Source organism: Larimichthys crocea, chromosome VIII (assembly GCF_000972845.2).
Source record: "Larimichthys crocea isolate SSNF chromosome VIII, L_crocea_2.0, whole genome shotgun sequence".
NCBI classification, from domain to species: Eukaryota; Metazoa; Chordata; class Actinopteri; family Sciaenidae; genus Larimichthys; species Larimichthys crocea.
The window spans coordinates 901720-922912 of NC_040018.1; the positions used below are offsets into that span (position 1 = coordinate 901720).

The window sequence follows — 21193 nt, forward strand, 5'->3', positions numbered from 1 at the left end:
CATCACTGATTCAAAGGAAGGAGCCCAAACGCCTCCCTAACAGCTCACCCCACCACACACCACACAGGAGTGATATATCTATTTTTATTGAACTGTAATGACTTGGGTATTTACTGTCCATGACAAACTGAGAGGCATTCACCGACGACGCTACGTAATTCTCTTGCGTGTTGAAACTGCGTCACAAACTGACACGCCGGCTGAGGGACACCAGTTAACACGGTCACTCGGTTGAAACCCAACACCGGCGAGTCGGAAGAAAATCAAGTAGTTTGTACTTGTGGACAGTTACAGTTTCATATGCTAACTTGAAACCACCAGGGCTTTGGCTCAAACAGGACGTGTTCATAGCAAAAATCCACCAATTGGCTCCAAGTGACAAAACATCCTGATGAAATTAGCAGGAGAAAACGAACTTGTTAATTCAACATCGTTTTACCAGTTTGACGACTTATTTACTTTCGTTCTTTGAAGTAACCGCTCATCAACAGAGAGCCGGTCCATCTCTACGCAAACCTCCACCGGAGGTGATAAGAATGATGAATGCATAAGGATGATGATGATGCTGGGTAGGTGGATGATGATGTGATGTAAGATGATGATGGGATGAGCGTCGTAGGTGGGGAGGTGTGGTGGTAGGGCTGTTGGATGATGAACTGTGTGCTGACTGATGATAAATGTCGTGGTGGGTAGTGTGTGATGATAATGCGTGTGGTGTGTGTGGTAGATGAGAATGCTCGTGAGTTATGGTGTGGATGGTGTGCGGTGATTGATGATGGTCAGTCGGTGGGGTGGTGATGCGTGATGATGGGATGCGTCGTGGTGTGGTGAGTCTGGTTCTAACGATGATGATATGGTCGTGGTGGTGATGAATGATGATGGTCGTGGGTGTGGATGCTCAGCATGATGATGGTCGTGGTGGTGAATGTATGATGTGCTGTGCTGGTCCGTATGTGGTGACTGTGATTGTCGCCTTGGGTTGTGGTGGTGTGATGTGCGGTCCTGTGTGGGTGTCTGGCTGCTGATGATTTGGGTCTTCATGGCTTGTGGTGGTGTGATGCTTCTGTGTGTGGTGGTGATGATGATGGTCGGGTTTTTGGTAGTAGTGATGATGATGTCGTGGTGGTGGTGATTGGTGATGCTGATGATGGTCGTGGTGTGTTGGTGATGATTGATGGTCGTGGTTGTGGTGGTGATTGATGATGGTCGTGCGTGGTTTTCGGTTCGTGATGATGATGGTCGTGGTTCACTGTTCATCACTGATTCAAAGGAAGGAGCCCAAACGCCTCCCTTGACAGCTCACCCACACACCACCACACCCACACAGATATATCTATTTATATTGAACGTAAGACATTGGGTATTTATTGTCCATGTGACAAACTAGAGAGGCATCACCGACGACCGCTACGTAATTCCTCTTGCGTCGGGTTGAAACTGCGTCACAACTGACACGCTGCGGCTGAGGGGCCACCATTAACACGGTCACTCGGTGAAACCCAAACACCGCGACGTCGGAAGAAAATCAAGTTAGTTGTGTACTTGGTGGACATTACAGTTTCAATGCTAACTTGAACCACCACGGGCCTTTGGCTCAAACAGGCTGTTTCATAGCAAAAACCATCCAATTGCTCCAAGTGACAAAAACATGCCTGATGAAATTAGCCAGGAGAAAACGAACTTGTTAATTCAACATCTTTTCCAGTTGGACAGTACTTAATTTACTTTCTTTTAAGTAACACGCTCATCAACAGAGAGCCGCTCCATCTCTACCAAACCTCCACCCAGGATGGTGATGGGATGATGAATGCATGGATGATTGATGATGGCGTGAGGTAAGTGTATGGATGATGTGTAATGCTGAGGATGATGATGCATGGTGCTGTTAGGTGGGGGGTGATGTGTGGTGGGCTGATTGGTGATGAAGTGCGTGCTGACTGATGATAATGGTCGTGGTGGTGGTAGGGCTGATGATAATGTCGTCGTGGTGTTGCTTGCGTAGATGAGATGGCTCTGAGTCTATGGGTGGTGGTGGCGGTTGATGATGTCGGTCGGTGGGGTGGTGATGCGTGTGATATGCTGGTCGTGGTGTTGATCTGGTTGCTAAACCGATGATGATATGGTCGTGGTGGTGATGGAGATGATAGATGGTCGTGGGGTGGGGATGCTTAGCATGATGATGGTCGTGGTGGTGAATGATATGATGATGGTGCTGGTCGTTGGTGGTGCTGATGATTGTACGTGGGTTGTGGTGGTGATGATGTGCGGTCCTGGTGGTGGTTGCTGCTGTGTGATTTTGTGGCTATGCGTGTCGTGGTGGTGTGATGCTTCGTGTCTGTGGTGGTGATGATGATGGTCGGGTTTTTGGTAGTAGTGATGATGATGTCGTGGTGGTGGTGATTGGTGATGCTGATGATGGTCGTGGTGTGTTGGTGATGATTGATGGTCGTGGTTGTGGTGGTGATTGATGATGGTCGTGCGTGGTTTTCGGTTCGTGATGATGATGGTCGTGGTTCACTGTTTGCATAGTCACAGTTTAAATCAAACAAATTTTCACGTATCACTTCACCTCGCATGAGTGAAGTTTTTTACGTTGATCTGGGTGAGTTTTAATCTTGTAGCATTGATCCACATACAAACATTTACCACTTTTTAAATGATCACCTTTAAGTCTTGTGTGAACTCTGTTTTTTCTAGGCTCACCAAAGGTGATTGATTGTAAAGCTGTGATGTATTCAAACTAGGAAGAGGTGTTCTGGTTAAGTGGGGATTCATTGTGGACACTAACGCCAGCGTATCCGTTTACACATTACACAAGGTAAACACTTCACGTGCATGTACCAGCTGATATGACAAGTCAACAACAATAAGCTAACAGTGTCTTCTCTGATGCTTCCTTTCCTTTCCTTTCCTTTCCTTTCCTTTCCTTCCTTTTCCTTTCCTTTCCTTTCCTTTCCTTTCCTTTCCTTCCTTTCCCTTTCCTTTCCTTTCCTTTAAAAAAATGAGAACACACTTTACATGTTTTTGTTCTGAAAATATGAACTTCCATGAAGATAAATATATCCAAGAGGTGTTTTACTTACTGTTAGATTCAACATCAAGCACCACTGTAAAGGTCATGTTATATGTTTGATCATGATACAGGTAAGGTCTGGTACAGGTGTAGACACCATGGTCATTCTCCTTCACCCCCGAGAAGTAACCTGTAGTTTTTAGCGATGACTCCCCCTCCTACAAGATGGAAAGTTTGATTTTAATCACACAGTGAATCAATACCAGTTTTCAATTAAAAACAAACAAACAAACTGTGATGTGATCTCATAATTTCACTAATTTCACAACCAAATCTCATTCACAAAAATCTGCTGTTGTGTTTAAATACCTTGTGCCATATGATGTCCTTGCTGGTAATATTCGGTGTACCTTTAGCAGGTACATTTGCATCAGGGCAAATCAATTCGCAGGCCTCTTGTGCCACACATGTCCAAGGGTACGTGGTCTCTTCTTGCACTGTGGTGTATACCGTCAGGCTGAACCAGTACTGTCTGCTGGCATTCCTGTCACGTCATTAAAGAAAAGTTTAACCCACATTTAGATTTTAAACATTCTGCAAATATAAAAGTAGAAATGGCTTTAAGGATATTTCCTCTAATCCATGTTCTGTTTCTAGATCTAGACAGTTTTGCTGTTATTTTCTAAGACCTTTAGATGCCTGCCATTGCCATTTTACAACAGACCTTAATGTCATTTAGTTCATGGTTGACAAGGTTTGGCACTCTAAAGAACCAAATTACACCAAAAGCATCAGGATGAAGAGATACAGGTCTGGGGTGTTGTTTAGCTCAGTTTGTAGAGCAGCTGCCCCACGTATGACTCAGTCCTTGCTGCGGCAGCCCAGGGTTCAAATCTGACCTGTGGCTCTTTCCTGCATGTCGTTCTCCATCTATCTTTCTCCCCTCATTCCTGTTACTCTTGGTCTCTATCAAATTTAAAAAAAAAAAAAAAAAAAAAGCTTGAAAAAGGCCCCAAAAAATATCTTTAAAAAAAAGAGAGAAGAGAGATACAGGTCTGGTCATGAGGGCTTTTTAAGCTCGAGGGATGGCAATGCCAGCTGGTCCACAAATTGGGGAAATTCATGGTTTCCAGAATACAAATCCTAGTGACTTAGTGATCCTCTAACTTTTCATCTTGTGGTTTTTGAGTGAAATGTCTCAACAACTTTTGGATGAACTGCCATACAATGTGGTATAGTTATTCATGTTCCCATCAGGATGAATTGTAATCTCTGATTGTCCATATAATTTGTAATCTTGTGGTTTGTGACCAAATACATGCAAAAGTTCTGTCAAGTACTGTCATTTAACAGTATCGGAGCGCTGATGGAAAAAAAAATTCATCACCTGTCACATCCATCCACACTCAAATGTGTCCCTCTGCATGTTCACAGACATCAATATCTACAGAGTTTCACAAATAACAATAACACCGTCTCCGGAAAGACATGATGCTGCTGTTTGAGTATTATTAAACCAATAATTTTTTAACAGTAATTTTAATATTATTAAGGATTGATTGAACCTTACCCCAGAGAGCATGAGTAATTCCCCTGATGCTTTACAGACGAATTAAGAATCACAAGACTCCTCCCATGAATAAGCATGCTCATCTGCATCCGCTCCGCTGATGACATCTTAGTCAGAACCATCTCCTTGGTGGTGTAACTGGTCCAGATTGGTTTGGCATCAACACAGTTAGACCCTTTACAAGGGCACTTCAGTGCCACCAAGTCACCCGTCTTCACATATATCTCTTTGGCTGTCCGGGCACACACACCTGAGAATACATGTTAATTTATTTTACTGTGTAAAACTATATCTTGAATTGGTTGTCAGTGTCATAAATATTATTTCTCAAGGTCACTGAAATGTGGCAGGGTAATCAAAATAGAGTTGCCACCGTAATAACTTATAGTAAATGCAATAACTTTTCTGTATCTTGTTGTATCAACCTGCACAAATTACAAGAAGTCACTGCACCAAGAAATAGTCCCGCAGATAGCTCTTGTAAAGCATTAAACAGATTTTAAAAATGATACACAGAGTTAATTAGTGACCTGGTACATATGCACAACATCTAGATTCTTTTAACCACAACTCGCATTTCAGCAGCACTGGCAGAAAAAACAGAGTAGTCACATCCAGTCATGTTTTTCCTGCCTCAAAGTCACGTGGTGTGATTTGGTCAGCTATTGTGGTAGTAGTCTGTCTAATGAATGCTTTTTTAAAGTTTGTTTTTGGATATTGCTCAATGTAAAATGCTCTATAAGGTAGTTACCACAGAGTCACAAGATCAGTCAGTCATTGTAGACTAGATCCTCTTTTATTATACAGCTTTATTTCTGTCATCTTAGGTTTATTATTATATAACAGTATTAGCATCATCATAACCCACTTACAGCAGTGAAATAAGCACTCAGTTATACTAAAAACCACAATATCATATCTGCTTCATGATCAAAAACACCAATAATTCCCAGTAATATAATTAATCTGTTAACATGACCTGGACCCACATAGGTGCTCCAGTAAGATAAGGTAATGTAAGTTAAGATGCTAAGATTTACATTTGGCCATTATGAGATGATGAGCTACTACTGTGGTTGTCTCATTGAATGAAAGTGAACATCTCAGTTGTGGTTTATAGATGTGTGATGTCTCCTGACAGATACAGCCACAAAAAAAAAGTCATCACTAATGTTACTGTCTGCCTTATTCTCAGAGAACCAAAGTACAAACTCTCATTTACATCAAAACATTGCAAGCGAATGTGAAAGCATGCTAGATTGTTGATACTGATGAAAATATGTGTGCAAATATTATTTACCCTGAGGGCTTGCAAAATCATCAATGAGAGGACGGACAGAAGAAAAAATTAAATTCTACCATATAAAATACCATATTATTCTTAGTTTTTTTTTTTTTAGTTTAATGGGTCTGGGTAAATTATTAACAATCAGAAAATTAGATTAGAGAGGCAATGTCAACAACTCATAAATGTGCCAATGTGAGCTGAGTTTAATATTTAACTATGGTTCCTACTGTATATGGTTTCATGCGATAATCCCATCTAATAAAGACATCTGTAAGATAAATGTAGTAAAGTACAATATTTCCTTCTGTGAAGTAGTACAGTTGAAGAGTATAAGAATATATATATATATATATGTATGCCGTCATAAAATAAATAAAGAGGTCATTCTCTTACCTGTCAATAATGTAAGGAGGAGAGGCAGAAGTGCCAGAAGAAATCTCGCCGTCATCATGACACACCACATCATCAGAAGAATGACCGTGTCTTCTACCGAAAGCTGGCTTTATAGTGAGCTGTACCTCTGTGGAATTTCACAAAATTGAAACTGAAACTGAAACACGATCAACCAAAACAACCGGTTAGAGTACACGCACTTTGAATGAGTGAAATTTGATTACACACTGACCTCACAGTACGCTTCCCCAAATACACAACCAACCTACCTCTATTATATTTATTCATTTATTTAGATGATTTGAACTTTTGCCAATCTCCATACGCTTCCATGTACCAAAATACCAGCTGGAATATGTTTACATATCTAGTAAATATTCCATGCTTTCTGTAAATATTCCATGTTTACTGTAAACATCCCATGTTTACTGGCACATATATCGTTTAGACTTCCAAGAACTGAGCATGAGATGACATGAGTTACACCCACGGTAACACCTGTAAAGCACGTTAAAAGCACGTGTTGTGTTGTGAGAGCGTCTATTTAAAGTGTCCACGCCCTATAATTTATTTTTTAGACTTGCTTGTGTCTTTGTATTCTCCATTGTAATGAGAACTCAGAAAAACCTGCTTTTGTTGTAGTTGCGTGTCATCCGCAGCTCTGCGGGGTGCGCGTCGTTGCTAAGGGCAACGGCGGCACTCAAGTGCAGATCAGCACCAAACAGGCAAGAAGAAGAATAAAGAAATAAATAAAAAATAAAAGACAGTGGAGAAAACGTTTCTTAAATTTTCATCATTCATGTGAGGATTTCTGCGACAGAGATGACCGACATACTGCGGCTGGTGTCAGAAGCGGACAGACGAACTTTACCGACTCTTTCCCAGCTCTCCGAAAACGGTGGGACAAAAGCTTTGTTCATATTTAACCAGTGACAGTTTGATTAACTGTTCATTGAGCTGCTGGTAGTAAATATTCTGTATATAAACTACTAATACATTGCGCATTCAAGACATCTCTATGTGGCCATAAAACTAAACTCTTATGTTTTTCAGATATTAATTGTATCTGGGCTGATGTATCCGCCTATATCGAAAGACAGCTGACTTTGCAGAAGGTTATCTATCTATCTATCTATCTATCTATCTATCTATCTATCTATCTATCTATCTGAAATTGATGGATTGATTCAATGTAATAGGGGGTCCACCTGGCAGGACTGGGGACCTTCACATTCTCTCAGCAGAAGTTGGACATAGGAAACAAGTTCACAGTGATCCAAAGACCCATCTTTCTCCTAGCTGGGAAACTAGTCCAGTCTCTTTGTTTAAAGCAGGTCAGACCACTGGCAGGTGAGCACTTTTTTTTTGAAGAGCCTCACCAAATAGAGCAATATGTGTATAATAACGGAATATATTGAAATGTTTTCTGGAAAACTGGTGATTGAATTGTTGTTGCTAATTGTAATCCTCCTTTGCTTGCTTGTCAAATGTGCCCTGTAGGGCTTAAAGCAATTGCTTGACATCTGTAGCCACCCTCAAGTGGACGTTGAAGGAACTGCAGTTACCACATTGGCTTCACGTCACAGCCACAGAGTTTGCTGCTTGATATTTACCTAACTGGACTAGATAAGGATTTGTGCATGTGTGTGTGTGTGTGTGTGTGTGTGTGTGTCTTTGCAGCAACACACCTACCCGTGGTGCAACTGAACTATACAGCTGTGTCACAGGAGACCCCTTTCAGCCGGGATGTAGTGGAGGGCTGCATTAGAGAAACTCTTTTGCTCCTCTTCAGGACTTTGGCCTCTGAACAGAATGTGTTCCTCACCTTACAGGGCATTGGAGTTTTGTCCTTTAAGAACAACAAGGTGACGTGCCATATCTTTCTGTATTTCTTATGCGGTGATTCACATTCTTATGGACTATGACTACTGTTATTTGTTCAATGTAATCTCATTTTCTGTTATTCAAAGGTGCGGATGAAGTTCAACAGAGACTTTATACATGCCATGGATGGAACTGGTAGGCTGCTGTTGGCCTTTAACAATGTAGGTATTTAAAAAACAATACAGTATATAATGAATGTACAGAATTTAGTAGCCTGTTCTTACAAATCATTGGTATTTTACCCCTCCAGAGACCTGGGAGCAGTGTCTCTTTACTGTCTGGTGGACTGTCCAGGCTTCACAGACCACTGACTGCCAACCCCATCACCCTGCCAACTGTCTGCTCTCCTCAGACAGACAACAAATCCGGTGACAAAGATCTATGCAGCTTGTCACCAACTCCAGACCGGAGGAATGCAGGAGGTGAAAGAGCTTCTTGCATAAGGCTGACAATTTGGGATTTGATAGCACTTTAATGAGTCTGAATAATGAGAATTGTATCAAATCTAAATCCTTTCGAATCATCAACTTGCTGTAGAGGACCAAAACATGATGTGATGGACAAGATGTTAATTCTCAGTTATTATATAGGCAATGTGTACAAATTTCTTCAGCCTGGAGGATAGTTATCGTTGACATTTAAAAAAAAAAATGAGGAGGAAACAGCTTGCCTGTCTCTTCACAAAGATAACAAAATTGGTGGGAAAGTGACACATTATTAACACGTTTTTTTCTCATTCCTTCAAGTTTTGTTATTACACTGTTGAACCAGCATGTTCTACAAGTCAAAGTAAAAGGTCAATGGTGAGGTGAGACACTCTCAAAGTTCATCAGAAATGTCAGTCAGTCAGTCTCACTTCTGCCGAACTCGTGCTGGTGGTCAGACACGCCTACAGATAACACCACAAATACTACATGCCCAGAATTAGTCAAAGAGAACATATTTATCCATGTTAGTGTTACCGTCAGCACATTCCAGGCCGGAGACACAGATATTTGTTTATGTTAATGGAACGTCAACAGCAAGCCATCAATTATATCTAGGAAGGCAACCAAAGTGGCAGGAAAGCAAATGGGTGTGTTTCCTTTAAGTTTTGTTATTACACTTGGAAATAAACTGGTTGCACCAGCACCAGCCGGTATTACTTTCAGTTCAGTGGATGATAGGCAATGTTTAAGAATGGATAAAGTAAAGTAAAATTAAGTAAAATTGTAAAAAAAAAAAAAAAAGCAAATAAAAGAAGACTAATAAAAGCCTAGTGTGTAGCAACCCTGTCGCGTCACCCTTTCCCTCTGAAGGAGAAACTATGATGGCCATGAAATGCGTGAAAAGCCCTATCGACTCTAAAGACCGTATAGAAAAATGGCAGTTTGACATGGTGGACTAGAGGACCTGCAGCGTCTGTAGATATAAAAGACTCATTCATAATTCTTATTTTTTGGTGATTATATACTAATGAAAACATAGTTATACATATGCATATCAATTTCTGCCATATACAGCCCTGTAAATCTTACAAACCCGATTGAACCTTTGAAAAACAGACTTAATAGTTGTAATGGAGGTTGAGATACAAAGAAAAGAAAGAACAACTATTGAGTGCAGAATGACAAAATCGATAATCATAGAACAGTGAAGTGTTGTGTGTCTCTGCAGAAGTTCACCAATGGAGAGAATCTAAATCCCATCAGACACTGCAGCCCGCCAAGATGAAACCTATCAGCCTCTCTGAAGAACTGGATCCAAAACCCCCTATGGAGGCCACAGACAAGTACGCCACACACACACACACACACACACACACACACACACACACACACTAGAACTATGGAGAGGTTCAGTTTGCAGTGCACAGAGCTGTTGTTTGCAGGTAGATGGGTCACTGAGAACCTCAGTGGTGGTCTTATATTGTTACTGCCCTGAGGTATTTTCCAGCTCCATCAATGATGCAGAACTACCCGTGGGACAGATTCCTCTTCTGTCATTACTTCCCCGGCTGCACACAGTATCACATACACACACAACAAACCTGTAATCTGGGTATGTTGTCATGTTAAAAAAAATCTCCTTTATGCAACGGGATAGAGTTTGATCACAAGAGAGAAGATTTATTTATTTTTTATCTTGTTGCAAGTCCACTGAGGAGTTATAATATTGTCAGAAACAGAGCTACCTTGACCCAAATGTGAAAACAGCACATCTATTCATGTTATGGGTTCGTTTTAAGAAGTGAACCCAAATGCAGACAGGTAGGTTGAGTGAACAAACTTAAATCACTTACTGAAGAGGCAGGTTAACACAAAATAACAAAAAGCCGACTGAGGAGTCCAAATGACAAAAACAAACTAGATCCAACAATCCAAGAAAAGTCCAATAATAATACACTAGGAGCAAGAACAGGAACAGCAACACAGGACTGAGGAACAGACACAGATGACCTAACAAGTGAAAGAGGGAAAACCCATAGAGTGAATACAAGAGAACTGTCCATTCTATTTATTTTGTGTAGCTTATCCTTATCAGAGTGGAGGCTGGCACTAAGCAAGAGGCAGGGTAGAAAGGAAGGAAGGAGGGAAGTCAGGGTCCTTGGCAGTAATAGTTGTTTGGCTTTGAGAACAGCAGGTGCCAGACTATCTAAGGTCAGAGTCAAAGGAACTGAAAGTTGTCTTCCCAGATATAACAGATAGCTTCCCGTTGACCCGTCTTTACCGTAAACAGACAACAGTATCTCTAGCCTAGAATGTCAATCAAGCGTCAATAAATATTACAGCATAAGACATCAGAGGCTCTTGAACACTTTCTTCCCGCCTGACCTCACCATTGACCTTTGACTTCAGCAATTTCTCCACAACACAAACTAGGAACCTTTGTCCCTGACAAGAGAACTAATTAACTAATTAAACAGGCAGGAAAAAGACAAAGGCAGGAAGTAACATAAGACACCCAAGGAAAAGCTCCTTTCAACATAAAACAGGAAACCAGAAACCCAAAACTGTGACTGGTCACAGAAAGGATTCTGGGATTAATCTACTGTGATGAAGTTAAATGAAAATAACTTTTCAGGTCTATTAAATTGGCATAAAATCAAATGTTATGTAACAAGTTAATGTGTATCAGTTATTTGTCAGGTCTCTTTAACATTTCTCTGGTTCAATAACCAATAACTCAAACGACTTTAAGAAGGATCTGAGAAACAGCGTCTGAAATGATATGTTCATGCAGACCTGTCACACAACACCAATATAACAATATATGAAGACTGTAATGTCCAATTTGAATTTCTTCTGCACAAAGAAATCACACTGCTTAGACAATCCATCTTGCTTTAATAAGATAATACGAAACTCCACATGTAGCCAAGACTCCGCTGTTTCCACTCACAGGCCCACCACCTCCATCTTTCCACCAGATGTCGCACCCAAACTGGAGGAACCTCGTGTGAGTGTAAGCTGCTCTGGCCACACCCGTGCTGGACAGGTGAGTGTGTCTGTGCGTTTATGTATCTGTGTATTGTAGGTGTGAAGATGTAAGTCTAATCAGCCTTTCAAGCTAAAGTTGAGGGTTCAAGATGGTTCTTGGTGAAGTGACTTGGAGGTAAGACTGAAATGAGATGTTATCTATATGGAATTAGGTTTTGTTGTTAATTAGGTCTCTTGTCTTGGGTATACCCCACCTGACACCCAGTGTGTGCTACGACGTGCCCAAGCCCCTTGAGACCATTCACAGGATAAGCAGTTCAAAACATGGAGGGATGGAGAGTTCAATTACATTCAGAATAACTCAGAGCTTGACAATACAATGCCAGCTAATCCTCCACTGCTTTTATGGGAGCACAGGTCTCGTGAGGGTGGGGATGTTTCTGTCAGAAAAAAACATTTAAAAATGCATTCTTTACAAGGGTAATAACTATATATTTACAATACTAATTAATAATTGTATAATAATTATATGAGTGTATAATTGTCATGTTTCCTGTGGCCTATATAGGAGCTGTGCTACCTGTGTATGCAGCGAGGCCAGAGAAATGTTCCAGTTTACCTGAGAGAGCAGCAGCAGGCAGAGGAGAAAGCTCAGGAGAAACTCTTACTACTTAAAGAACAGCAGAGAGACAAGCGGTACATGGACGAAGAACAGGTGTGTGTAAAAGTACATTTTATTACAGTGTCATTACAACTGATATCATGCATATCCGTATACTTGAAAGGTATATATAGTGTATATAACTTTTATGTTATATATGGTATATGTTTTCTCAACCAACTTTTTGTGAGCTGCTGTAACGAGCAAAACATTTTTCCAGGGATCAATAAAGTCTAAAGTTTATTTTATCTTATCGCGAGAGAAATGTGAGTGTCTGAATCGAATGACCAACGGACACACCGATGTTGACATTCCCAGAGCTACACTAACTGATTGTGCCGGTCAGGTGGGAAAGGGCCTCCTAAAAGTTTGTAAAATGTAAAAAAAAAAAAGATTTTACTTGTTAATTTCATATGTCATAATGCAGTTTACTGGATGTCCTTTGTGAGTGGTCTTGGGGATTTTGTTGAATTCTTGTTAAGAAAATTAGATCAGAAAAAAACCCACACACATGAATGAGGATGTTAACCCACACAGTTTCAGTTGAAGTTTCAGATAGCACTCATTATGTGAAGATGAAGTAAAACCTGCAATAAAAACTAAAAGTGGAAAAAGGAAAAACAGCTAAACAATCATGGATTCAAAGTGTGGTTCCCGGCTGGCTGCAGAAAACAACTTTATTCTTTTTACAATGCTGGGAAAGAATCGAGGAACATGTGGGATATTTTAATTCAAAATGAAACAGCTTTGAATGTCTTGCATGTTGTTTTTGCCAACATTATATCACGGTTCAATAAAACGGCCTTGAAAACAGATCATAATGTCCCTAAGAATCGATTTAGGGGCCAAAGAAACTGCCCTCTCATTAAAGTTCATTTTTTACCCTTGTAAGTATGTGTTATGTGCTCAGTGTCTTTTCATTTTCCCTCAATATGACAATAAAAAGAAATGTCTGTTTTTGTCTGTTTACCTGGCAGGCAAAGATGAGTGAGCATCGTGAGCATGCAAAGCAGGTTGCTGCATTCAACCTACAAATGTCAGAAAAGAAAGATAGGACGTACTGTCCTCTCTTCCCTGTGAGTAAAACCTACACACTGTAATCCCAAAGATTTCAGTACCTGTTTCTGAGCAGTTAGCGTATACAAAATACAAAAGAAGAGTTCAATATATTTACAGTGTAGCTAGACAAACTTTCCCACTTGATTTCTCCACAACTAGAGAAAGCAGACGTGGTCTCACTCTTCCCCCTTTGTATACTTCCTGAAATCTTTACACAACAACTAGGTTTAACTTAGCTTCCTAGTTCCCTACAGTTCAAAATGTACTACTTTAGCTCCACAAGTTCACTATCATGTTTTAAACTGTCTTGCTCTAAGTTTACACAACTTTATTCTGCAGCTACAAAACTAAGAAAGACTGAACCACAGGAAGAAATGTAAGGAGGACACGTAGTCCTCAAGTTTGCACTGTGTGTAAATCCCTGTGTGATAGAGCACATCATCAAGGCTAATACCTTTCTTATATCTCTCTCGAAACTGTGCGTGGAATTGACTTAAAAAAGCGAGTCCATTATTTTATAGCATGGTACTGATAATATAAGTTTAATTAATCATATAATAGTAAATGTAACAGTGTCTCTTACCAGATGACTCAACTAGATAACAGAAGATAACTGAAGACCATTGATTTGGATCATTTGTCCATTCTTTAAAGAGATATGGAAGTTATGGAACAGTTAAGACTCCTTATAAGACATGACACCTTCATAGCATTAGTATTCAGGTTTAAAAATCACTCTTTGCCAGCATTTCCAGGCAGGGACAAAGGACTATTTTCTCTTCACTGACTCCTTCCTGACCACATCCCAAACTATTATGAGATACTGACTGTATACATAAAAAGCTGCCTTATGTTTGAATACTTTTTGTGTAAAGCACTAGGATGTTTGTTTTGCACACGCAGTAACTTCATTGATATTAATTAGATCAATTTAAGCCATAAACTTCCTGTGAAACCTTTGTGGAAACTATTATACACAGAGGTAATTACTGAATGTAAATACAATCAATGGCAATTACAGAGAAAATACAGAACTTCATTGTTTTCTCTGGGCTGCTTCTATTTAGACTTCATTCATCTTCCCGGCTCGGCCTCTCACTCCTGTCAGGAGGATTCAGCAGCATCGTTACATGAACGAGCTTCAGAGCCAGATAGAGAGCCGGCGGCAGCACGAGGCTCAAGACCAGCAGAACCGTCTTCTCATGGAGCATCTAGACCAGGTCCAGTTGGTCCAGGAGTGAGTCTGTAACAGTGGTTCTGCTCAGGCGTTTCAAATAATAATCTGTCGGGATAACTAGTGAGTCTTCTGGTCTGTGTGTGTGTGTGTGTGTGTGTGTGTGTGTGTGTGTGTGTGTGTGTGTGTGTGTGTGTGTGTGTGTGTGTGTGTGTGTGTGTGTGTTTTAGGATAGCTTTGCAGAAGGCTCAGCAGCTACAGCAGAAACATGAGAGAACTAAGCATTACAAGAAGGCGCTGGACACTCAGGCAAGAACAAACTTCACATAGTCGACTTATCATTCTGCAAAGTATGTTGTTGTAAATATTTTGTAGTCTTTGTATGGCTGTACAAATACAAACAGCAATGCTCATTTCTAAGTCATCCAGTTTGGAGTAATTCTTGAAAACAAGACACGACCAACTAACTTTTTTTGGACTGGTTACACTTAAGATTATTATTGAACAAACACACAGCGACGTTACAAAATGAAGATTCATCAGGTTATAAATGTTCTTCAGTTTCAACATGTTTTACTGACATTTGCACCGAGTTATGGAAAATAAATAGTAATTAGTTTTTATTATAATGTTGTGTCCACAATCATTGTCTGATTAACATTATAACTCTGAAGAGCAGAGGGCTTTCCTCCCTGGTCTTCAGCATGCACAGGTGTGCTGTGTGCCTCTCCTTCAAAAAAAAAGTCATGCGATTATTTTTAGAATTTGATTTACATAATTTCTCAGTATCTTTCTCAAGGGAGTCAAGGGAACCGGCAACACAGTTTTTATTTATCTTTGTTTTGACATCATGGGTGAGAAAGAAACTGTCAATCGCCCACATTTGACTCCACAGTTTCATGACGTAGTCTGCTCTACAGTATGTTACAGCTGACTGAATCTGTTTCTTTAGGTAGGAGATAAGAAATGCCCACACCCTCCAGAGTGTCAGGCTGTCAACTCTGGGTTCAACCGCTGTAAGACAGCAACAAGCAACGCCGAGAGCCGAGAGAGGGCACAGAAGGTCACCTCTGTTTCTGATTGCTGCCTTTGAATGTTGCTTTTCCGTTGTGGAAGATTACCAGAGTCATAGTCAGTCATCTGTGTTAAATCAATAAAAAATATAAGTCTCTGCATTGTTTTGTGGTGGTATGGATGGTCAAACTCTTTACTTAATTAAAAGTATTATCAGTAAAATGTACTAAAAGTTAAGTGGTCTAAAGTATAAAGTAGCAGTATTTCCAGGCCTCTTACTGTAAGTGTCTTTTTTATTGGTCTACATAATAAAGTTGGTGTGATGTCGTTTTACATACTGGCAGCTATTCCAGATAAATTTCAGTGCTGCCACTCAGAGGAAGAAGGATGAACTGCACAGCCGCCAAGAACAGCTGGAGAAAGAGAGAGAAATCCTCAAACACAACAAAATGGAGTGAGCAAATGATAGAAGAAATGGCTAACAATGAAGGATGTGAAGAGAAAAACAGTAGCAGCCTTTGTCCAAAACAATTTTTTGTTTTTTTTGTGTTAATATATTGTATGTTTCCTGTCCAGGTTTATATCGAGCCGCATTAATCGCTTTGAGAAGAGGAGGGACATCAGTAAGTCACTAGAGGATGAATGGAGTCGCAGTGCAAAGCTCAAACACCAACGAGAGGAAGAGGAGAGGCGCTTCCTGAGGTGTGCGGATGTAGGATCATCTGACCTTGCTTTTACATCTTTTTATATATTCATAAAGCTTTCCTGATTTTTGGTATTCAGATACTAAACTTTAAAAGCTGTAATTAAAAGTCACGTTTTTTTTTCCCATTCATGGTCAGAACTGCTACAACCCTCATCTGATGGTGATGTGTTGTACCTTGTTACTGACTGTCTTAGAAGATACATCATGGCCTACGTCATTCATATCATTCATTCATCCTTCCGTGCTTTATTCTGTCTCCCTGTGGTTTAGGTCTGCTGGTCAGCTCCTGGTAGATAAGCTTGCACAGTACAAGCGCTGCAGCCAATGTAAGAGGAGGACCACCAACTGTGGAGAGACCAACATCTGGAAAGACTCTCATTACCTCTCTGGATCCCAGTACATGATCTGATTAACAGTGTAGCCTACAGTAGCACCTGAACATCAATACCTCAAAGGCTAAAAAAAGACCTGAACACTTGTAATTTATCATGTGAGGGTCACTAATGATTAGAATAATGAGTTAAATATTTGTGAACGCATGTTATGGTGTACACTATCCTCTGTTTTAATGTGAGAATTATTCTTGCACTGTTCCTAAATTAGTCTTTGGAGTTCATGTTTGTTTTATCTTCCTTAGTATATGGTTGTTTTTGGTGTTTGTATCTCCCATGGTTGCATGAACAATACTCAAACATAACATATTGACAGGTAGCTTGTCATAAGGTGAAAATTATAAATCACTTTACTGATTAAAATCATTGCTCAGTTCACATTCATTTGACTGTATAGCTAATTCACTTTGCACACCTCAGTTTGTCCATTGATGCTGCAACGTTAGTGCTGATTCTGATGTTACATTCAGTTATATGTTCACTTTGTCGCTGGTTTGAACGGATAACAAAACAAGCAACATGTACAAGGTGAACAGCTCGGCAGCCACTTGCGACAGAGTTATCACATTGTTTCAGTAACTTTTGTGGACTTTAAATCAGCTTTTAACCAAGAACTGTGAAGATAAACATGACTGTAGCAGGGATTCAGACCAAAAACATCCCAGCAAAAGTTAGCTTCAACTCTCTGTAATTTACAGAGTTTCTTGATGGACATGATCATTTTAGTGACTGTCTGTCGCTAATAGGCAACAGAACCCGGATCAGCAGCTGGGCTGGACCAGGTTCAAGAACAGCCTCTGTTAATATTCATAAAATTCATGACAAGACCATCACCGACCATCATGGGATTTTAATTTGTAAACACGCCTTGTATTTCATATGTTTCTACTTATGATAAGTATATAAGCATTGATGTAAGTATACATGGCTATAAAGATAAAAACTGGGATTTTTTTCTGGTATTCTGAGATGCTTACACTTTTCGTTATTTCAAATTCATGGTTTCAGTCAGTGTAGCACAGTGCCAGAGACAGTAAAGAAGATTGTTTGTGGTTTGTACTTCATGTTTTTAAGGTAGCTGTCCACGACTGATGCAGGAAACTGTCTATGCTACAGTACATACAGAGAGGAACACTACTGAGACAGAGATGAAAAACAAGAGGGCCCATATTTCATATGTAAAGACTGTGAGAATGCGAGGAGGAAAACAAACCATTATGTGTTTCTTAATAAATCATCATGAGTTGAAAACAAATTGGAGCAGAAAAAGAAAGGAGAAGGTATGCAGGCTTTGATATGGGAGGATGGGTTTATGTAATGGGGTTTCTATAGATGACAAATGTGTTGCAGGATCATGACAGTATTCTTCTGGCTCGAGTCCCAGTTCTGTGTGAAGCCAGAACTCCCTTAATGAGCTCATGGAGGCATTTCGAAGGTCTTTGTACTGAAACAGATGCACACTTAACCGCCCCACACAGTGTGGCTGATTAATTTACAAACTGACAGATTGATTGTGTGTTTGGACAAAGAGATTTGTGTGTGTGTGTTTGTTGCTGGACATGCTGTGTGGTGGTACAAAAACACATATGTACTGTATCTCGGGGAAAAAAATGTGCAATCCAGAAGAGCATCCACCCTCCCCCGACATACACACGTACTCAAACTGAACTCAGATCTTCCAGTAAATTAGTTACTGAACATTAAATCACCGCAGGACACACAACTTTTTTTTTTGTTGGCGTGTGCATGTGCACATGTTCTGTTGACGTTCATGTTCTGCACATGAACTTATAACTCATGAACTTATCGGATGGAATATGCATGAAGAAATCCATACACAAATCAGAGTTACGGTCAAAATATCTGACCGTAACTGCAGTGTTTAAAACTAAAATACTGTCAAACAGTCTTGATGCTACTCTGCTGCAAGTGTTGGGATGTATTTGTGTATGACTCAACCACCTCCTGCTGTGTTCTAGTTGTGATTTAACAAGCCCTTGTTGATTTCTCCTCAAGTGTTGCTCCAGTATTCCAGAAACTTAAGTGGACTTGAGAGGGATAGAAGACCCTTATAGAGGAAGTGACCATGTCATTGTGAAAAAGATAGCACGCTGATGTTATACTATGTTATGATGGCTTGTGCTCTAGGGCAGGACCCTTCATAAATCTTGAACAGGCTCACAACTATTAGTTTAAATATGACAAAATCTCCTTATGAATTTTTACTAATCCTATTTCTAGCATGGATTACTTCCTCTCCGTGCGGTTTCTCGGACTTGAATGTTGAGTTTTAATACTAAGGATTTAGGACTTGGAAACAAGGTTTGGTGACTGAACTACAACATTAGTTATGGACTTATAGTTGTCTTTGATTTGGCTCACTGAGGTGATGCTGTCCAAGCTGAGTCATTGGACTGCATTGTTGGGTTATTACAGGGGTGGAGGGCACTGGCTCATGGGGCATCTATGCTCCACTTGTGAATAGCAGACAGCAGGAGACCAATGACAACATACTTAATTCTGTTTGTCATATGCACAATGACTGATGGCCACTGGAAGAGGTTATGTGAGGCTGAGCAAAAGTGTCCTCATTTGGTTCAAATGTGAACTTATTTACTCTGGAATAAATCTGTGATATGTGTGAAATTAAGGAAAATGTCCTCTTCTCTCTGCCTCTCTTCCTTCAGCCCTTCGTTTGTGCGTGCATGTTTCTGTGTTTCCAGATTCCCAGAGCTAGTAGATCTAATGGATATCCATCCTAGTTTCACTGGCAAGCAGATTGGAGTTGGCTTTTTGACAGTTAGTGTCCATGCTTCATTTCACATCCAGATGTTCCCACCCTGCCCACACGCCATCCTACAATGACCAGAGCACAATCCCCATAAACCAAACACACCATGAGAGCAGGCGAGCTGTGTCATTGAATGACAACCAACACATGATCAGTTGTTTACACTAAGAGAAACTAATGAGGAACGACACGTGTTTATGTTCACTGTAAGAAAACCGATTATGTATGAGGTATGGTTAGAATTCAAACCAAATGAGCAGTGCAAATCGATATCAAATCCATAATGTGAAAGATCCTGCTCATACTGATATACCCACAGAGAATTACTCAGCAGTTACCTCAGCTCTACATGTTATTGTCTTTCAGCATATTGTTTTGGACTACAGCTGCAGCAAGTTAAAGTTACAACATGTAACTTTGTGCTCCAGGTATAACTATGTATATAACACATACCACACCATCAACTATTTCACTGATTTTGGTGAAACTGGATCATGTTTTATGGAGAAAATGTTCCTCTGGCTGCACCACATCAACTCTCTGTGATTGTTGGGCTGTTAGCCAGTCTGCCTGGGCTGAGAGCTCAGCGCACTGGAGGAGTGTTAGTATTTGTACCATAGAGACTGAGAAGTGGAAGATATCAGGCCTGGGGTGCAGGCGAATTCTGGCGGGGAGTGGAACTGATGTCATGCCAGAACCGGAGCTGGGCAAGCAGACAATGTAACTGGGTTCAGCAGCCTCAGTGTGAGCGAGGAAGAACACACCAGACAAGTAAATCTGGGACTGATTTTTAGTCCTTGGCAGGAGCTTTGTGAAATGGTAGGACAGACGCCGAGCTCAGCTTCTTCCTGTTGGACTAGTAAGCAATAATAGCTGGCTGCTATATCATGTGTTGTTGCACTTGACTGATGATGGGCTGTTAGCAAAGTTGTCGGCTCGCTAGTTTTTGATTATAAGGAACATAATCATAAGAAACACAAATGCACACAGCTGTCCATCTCGATGAGGATTACACTCTAAAACTGGGGGCAATAAATACCATTTTCTATGCAGTGCTGTTTTAAAACACACAGCTATGTCAAGCTATGGATTTCTTTCACATGTTGAGCAAAAACAGAAAGATAAGAGCAACAGTGTAATAAATTACAGCAGCAGTCACTGTATATCTCTTTCAAATCACAGACAGATTCGGGAAGAAATATTTAAATGAACCTTCCAAAGTGAGATCTGTTATTGATTAGAGTCATTTTCAGCAAGTCTGAGAACTAAAAGCTGTTTCCTGCGATGAAAACAGTGCAGGCCCGAGCCCAGAAACAACCACGCCTGTTCCCTCAACCCCTTAACAGCGTGTCTTACATATGAACACGTGACAGCACAGTAACACACACACACACACACACACGCACGCACGCACATGGACACACTCAAACTGTACACATACAACCAGAGGGCATCTCATGTCACACGACTCATCATGTGAAAAAATGAAGCCTCCTCCTTTCCTGTTCCTCTTCCGAGCATAAAGAACATCCTGGTTTACACATACATAAGATACACACAGAAATGATTTGTGCCCGAGGCCAGCAGAAATGACCTTTGAACCCCCACCTCCATCCTCTCCATCCTCTTTTATCCACATTTTGCTCTCTGACCAGCTGTAAGATCAGCCTTTCCTCTTCCGCTTCTTCTTTTACTTTTTGACTTTGATTAATTTCCCTCTAGATGATGCTTCCTTTCCTCCTGCATCACTTCTCTACATATTTATCCCATCTTACTTTCATCTATCCCTTTGTGTTCGCCCGTCTCCAGCGTATTTATCTGAGGTTCCT

At 40.5% G+C, this 21193-nt stretch overlaps 2 protein-coding genes across 3 annotated transcripts in view; one reads left to right on the top strand and one right to left on the bottom strand.

The window, feature by feature from the left end:
* Nucleotides 1-6470, bottom strand: part of LOC104918267 (interleukin-1 receptor accessory protein) — a 51243-nt gene extending 44773 nt beyond the window's left edge. Inside the window, exons 1-2 of one of the 2 annotated variants that reach the window (XM_027281602.1) lie at nucleotides 6265-6470; nucleotides 4584-4833 (exon numbers count right to left, since the gene is read on the bottom strand). In XM_027281602.1, coding sequence (XP_027137403.1) covers nucleotides 4584-4833; nucleotides 6265-6337 — 323 coding nt within the window. In that variant the 5' untranslated portion in view covers nucleotides 6338-6470. The remainder of the gene's footprint in view (nucleotides 1-4583; nucleotides 4834-6264) is intronic. The other variant, XM_027281603.1, reaches the window with a different exon arrangement.
* A 474-nt stretch (nucleotides 6471-6944) lies between these two features.
* Nucleotides 6945-17535, top strand: LOC104919757 (coiled-coil domain-containing protein 81). The gene is made up of 16 exons (XM_010731838.3): nucleotides 6945-7162; nucleotides 7318-7379; nucleotides 7464-7614; nucleotides 7945-8129; nucleotides 8235-8309; nucleotides 8399-8570; nucleotides 9805-9919; nucleotides 11532-11625; nucleotides 12136-12282; nucleotides 13206-13304; nucleotides 14355-14524; nucleotides 14692-14770; nucleotides 15414-15524; nucleotides 15820-15929; nucleotides 16052-16177; nucleotides 16452-17535. The coding sequence occupies exons 1-16, from the start codon at nucleotides 7087-7089 to the stop codon at nucleotides 16588-16590; spliced, it is 1911 nt and encodes a 636-aa protein (XP_010730140.2). The 5' UTR covers nucleotides 6945-7086; the 3' UTR covers nucleotides 16591-17535.
* The last annotated feature ends 3658 nt before the right edge of the window (nucleotides 17536-21193 follow it).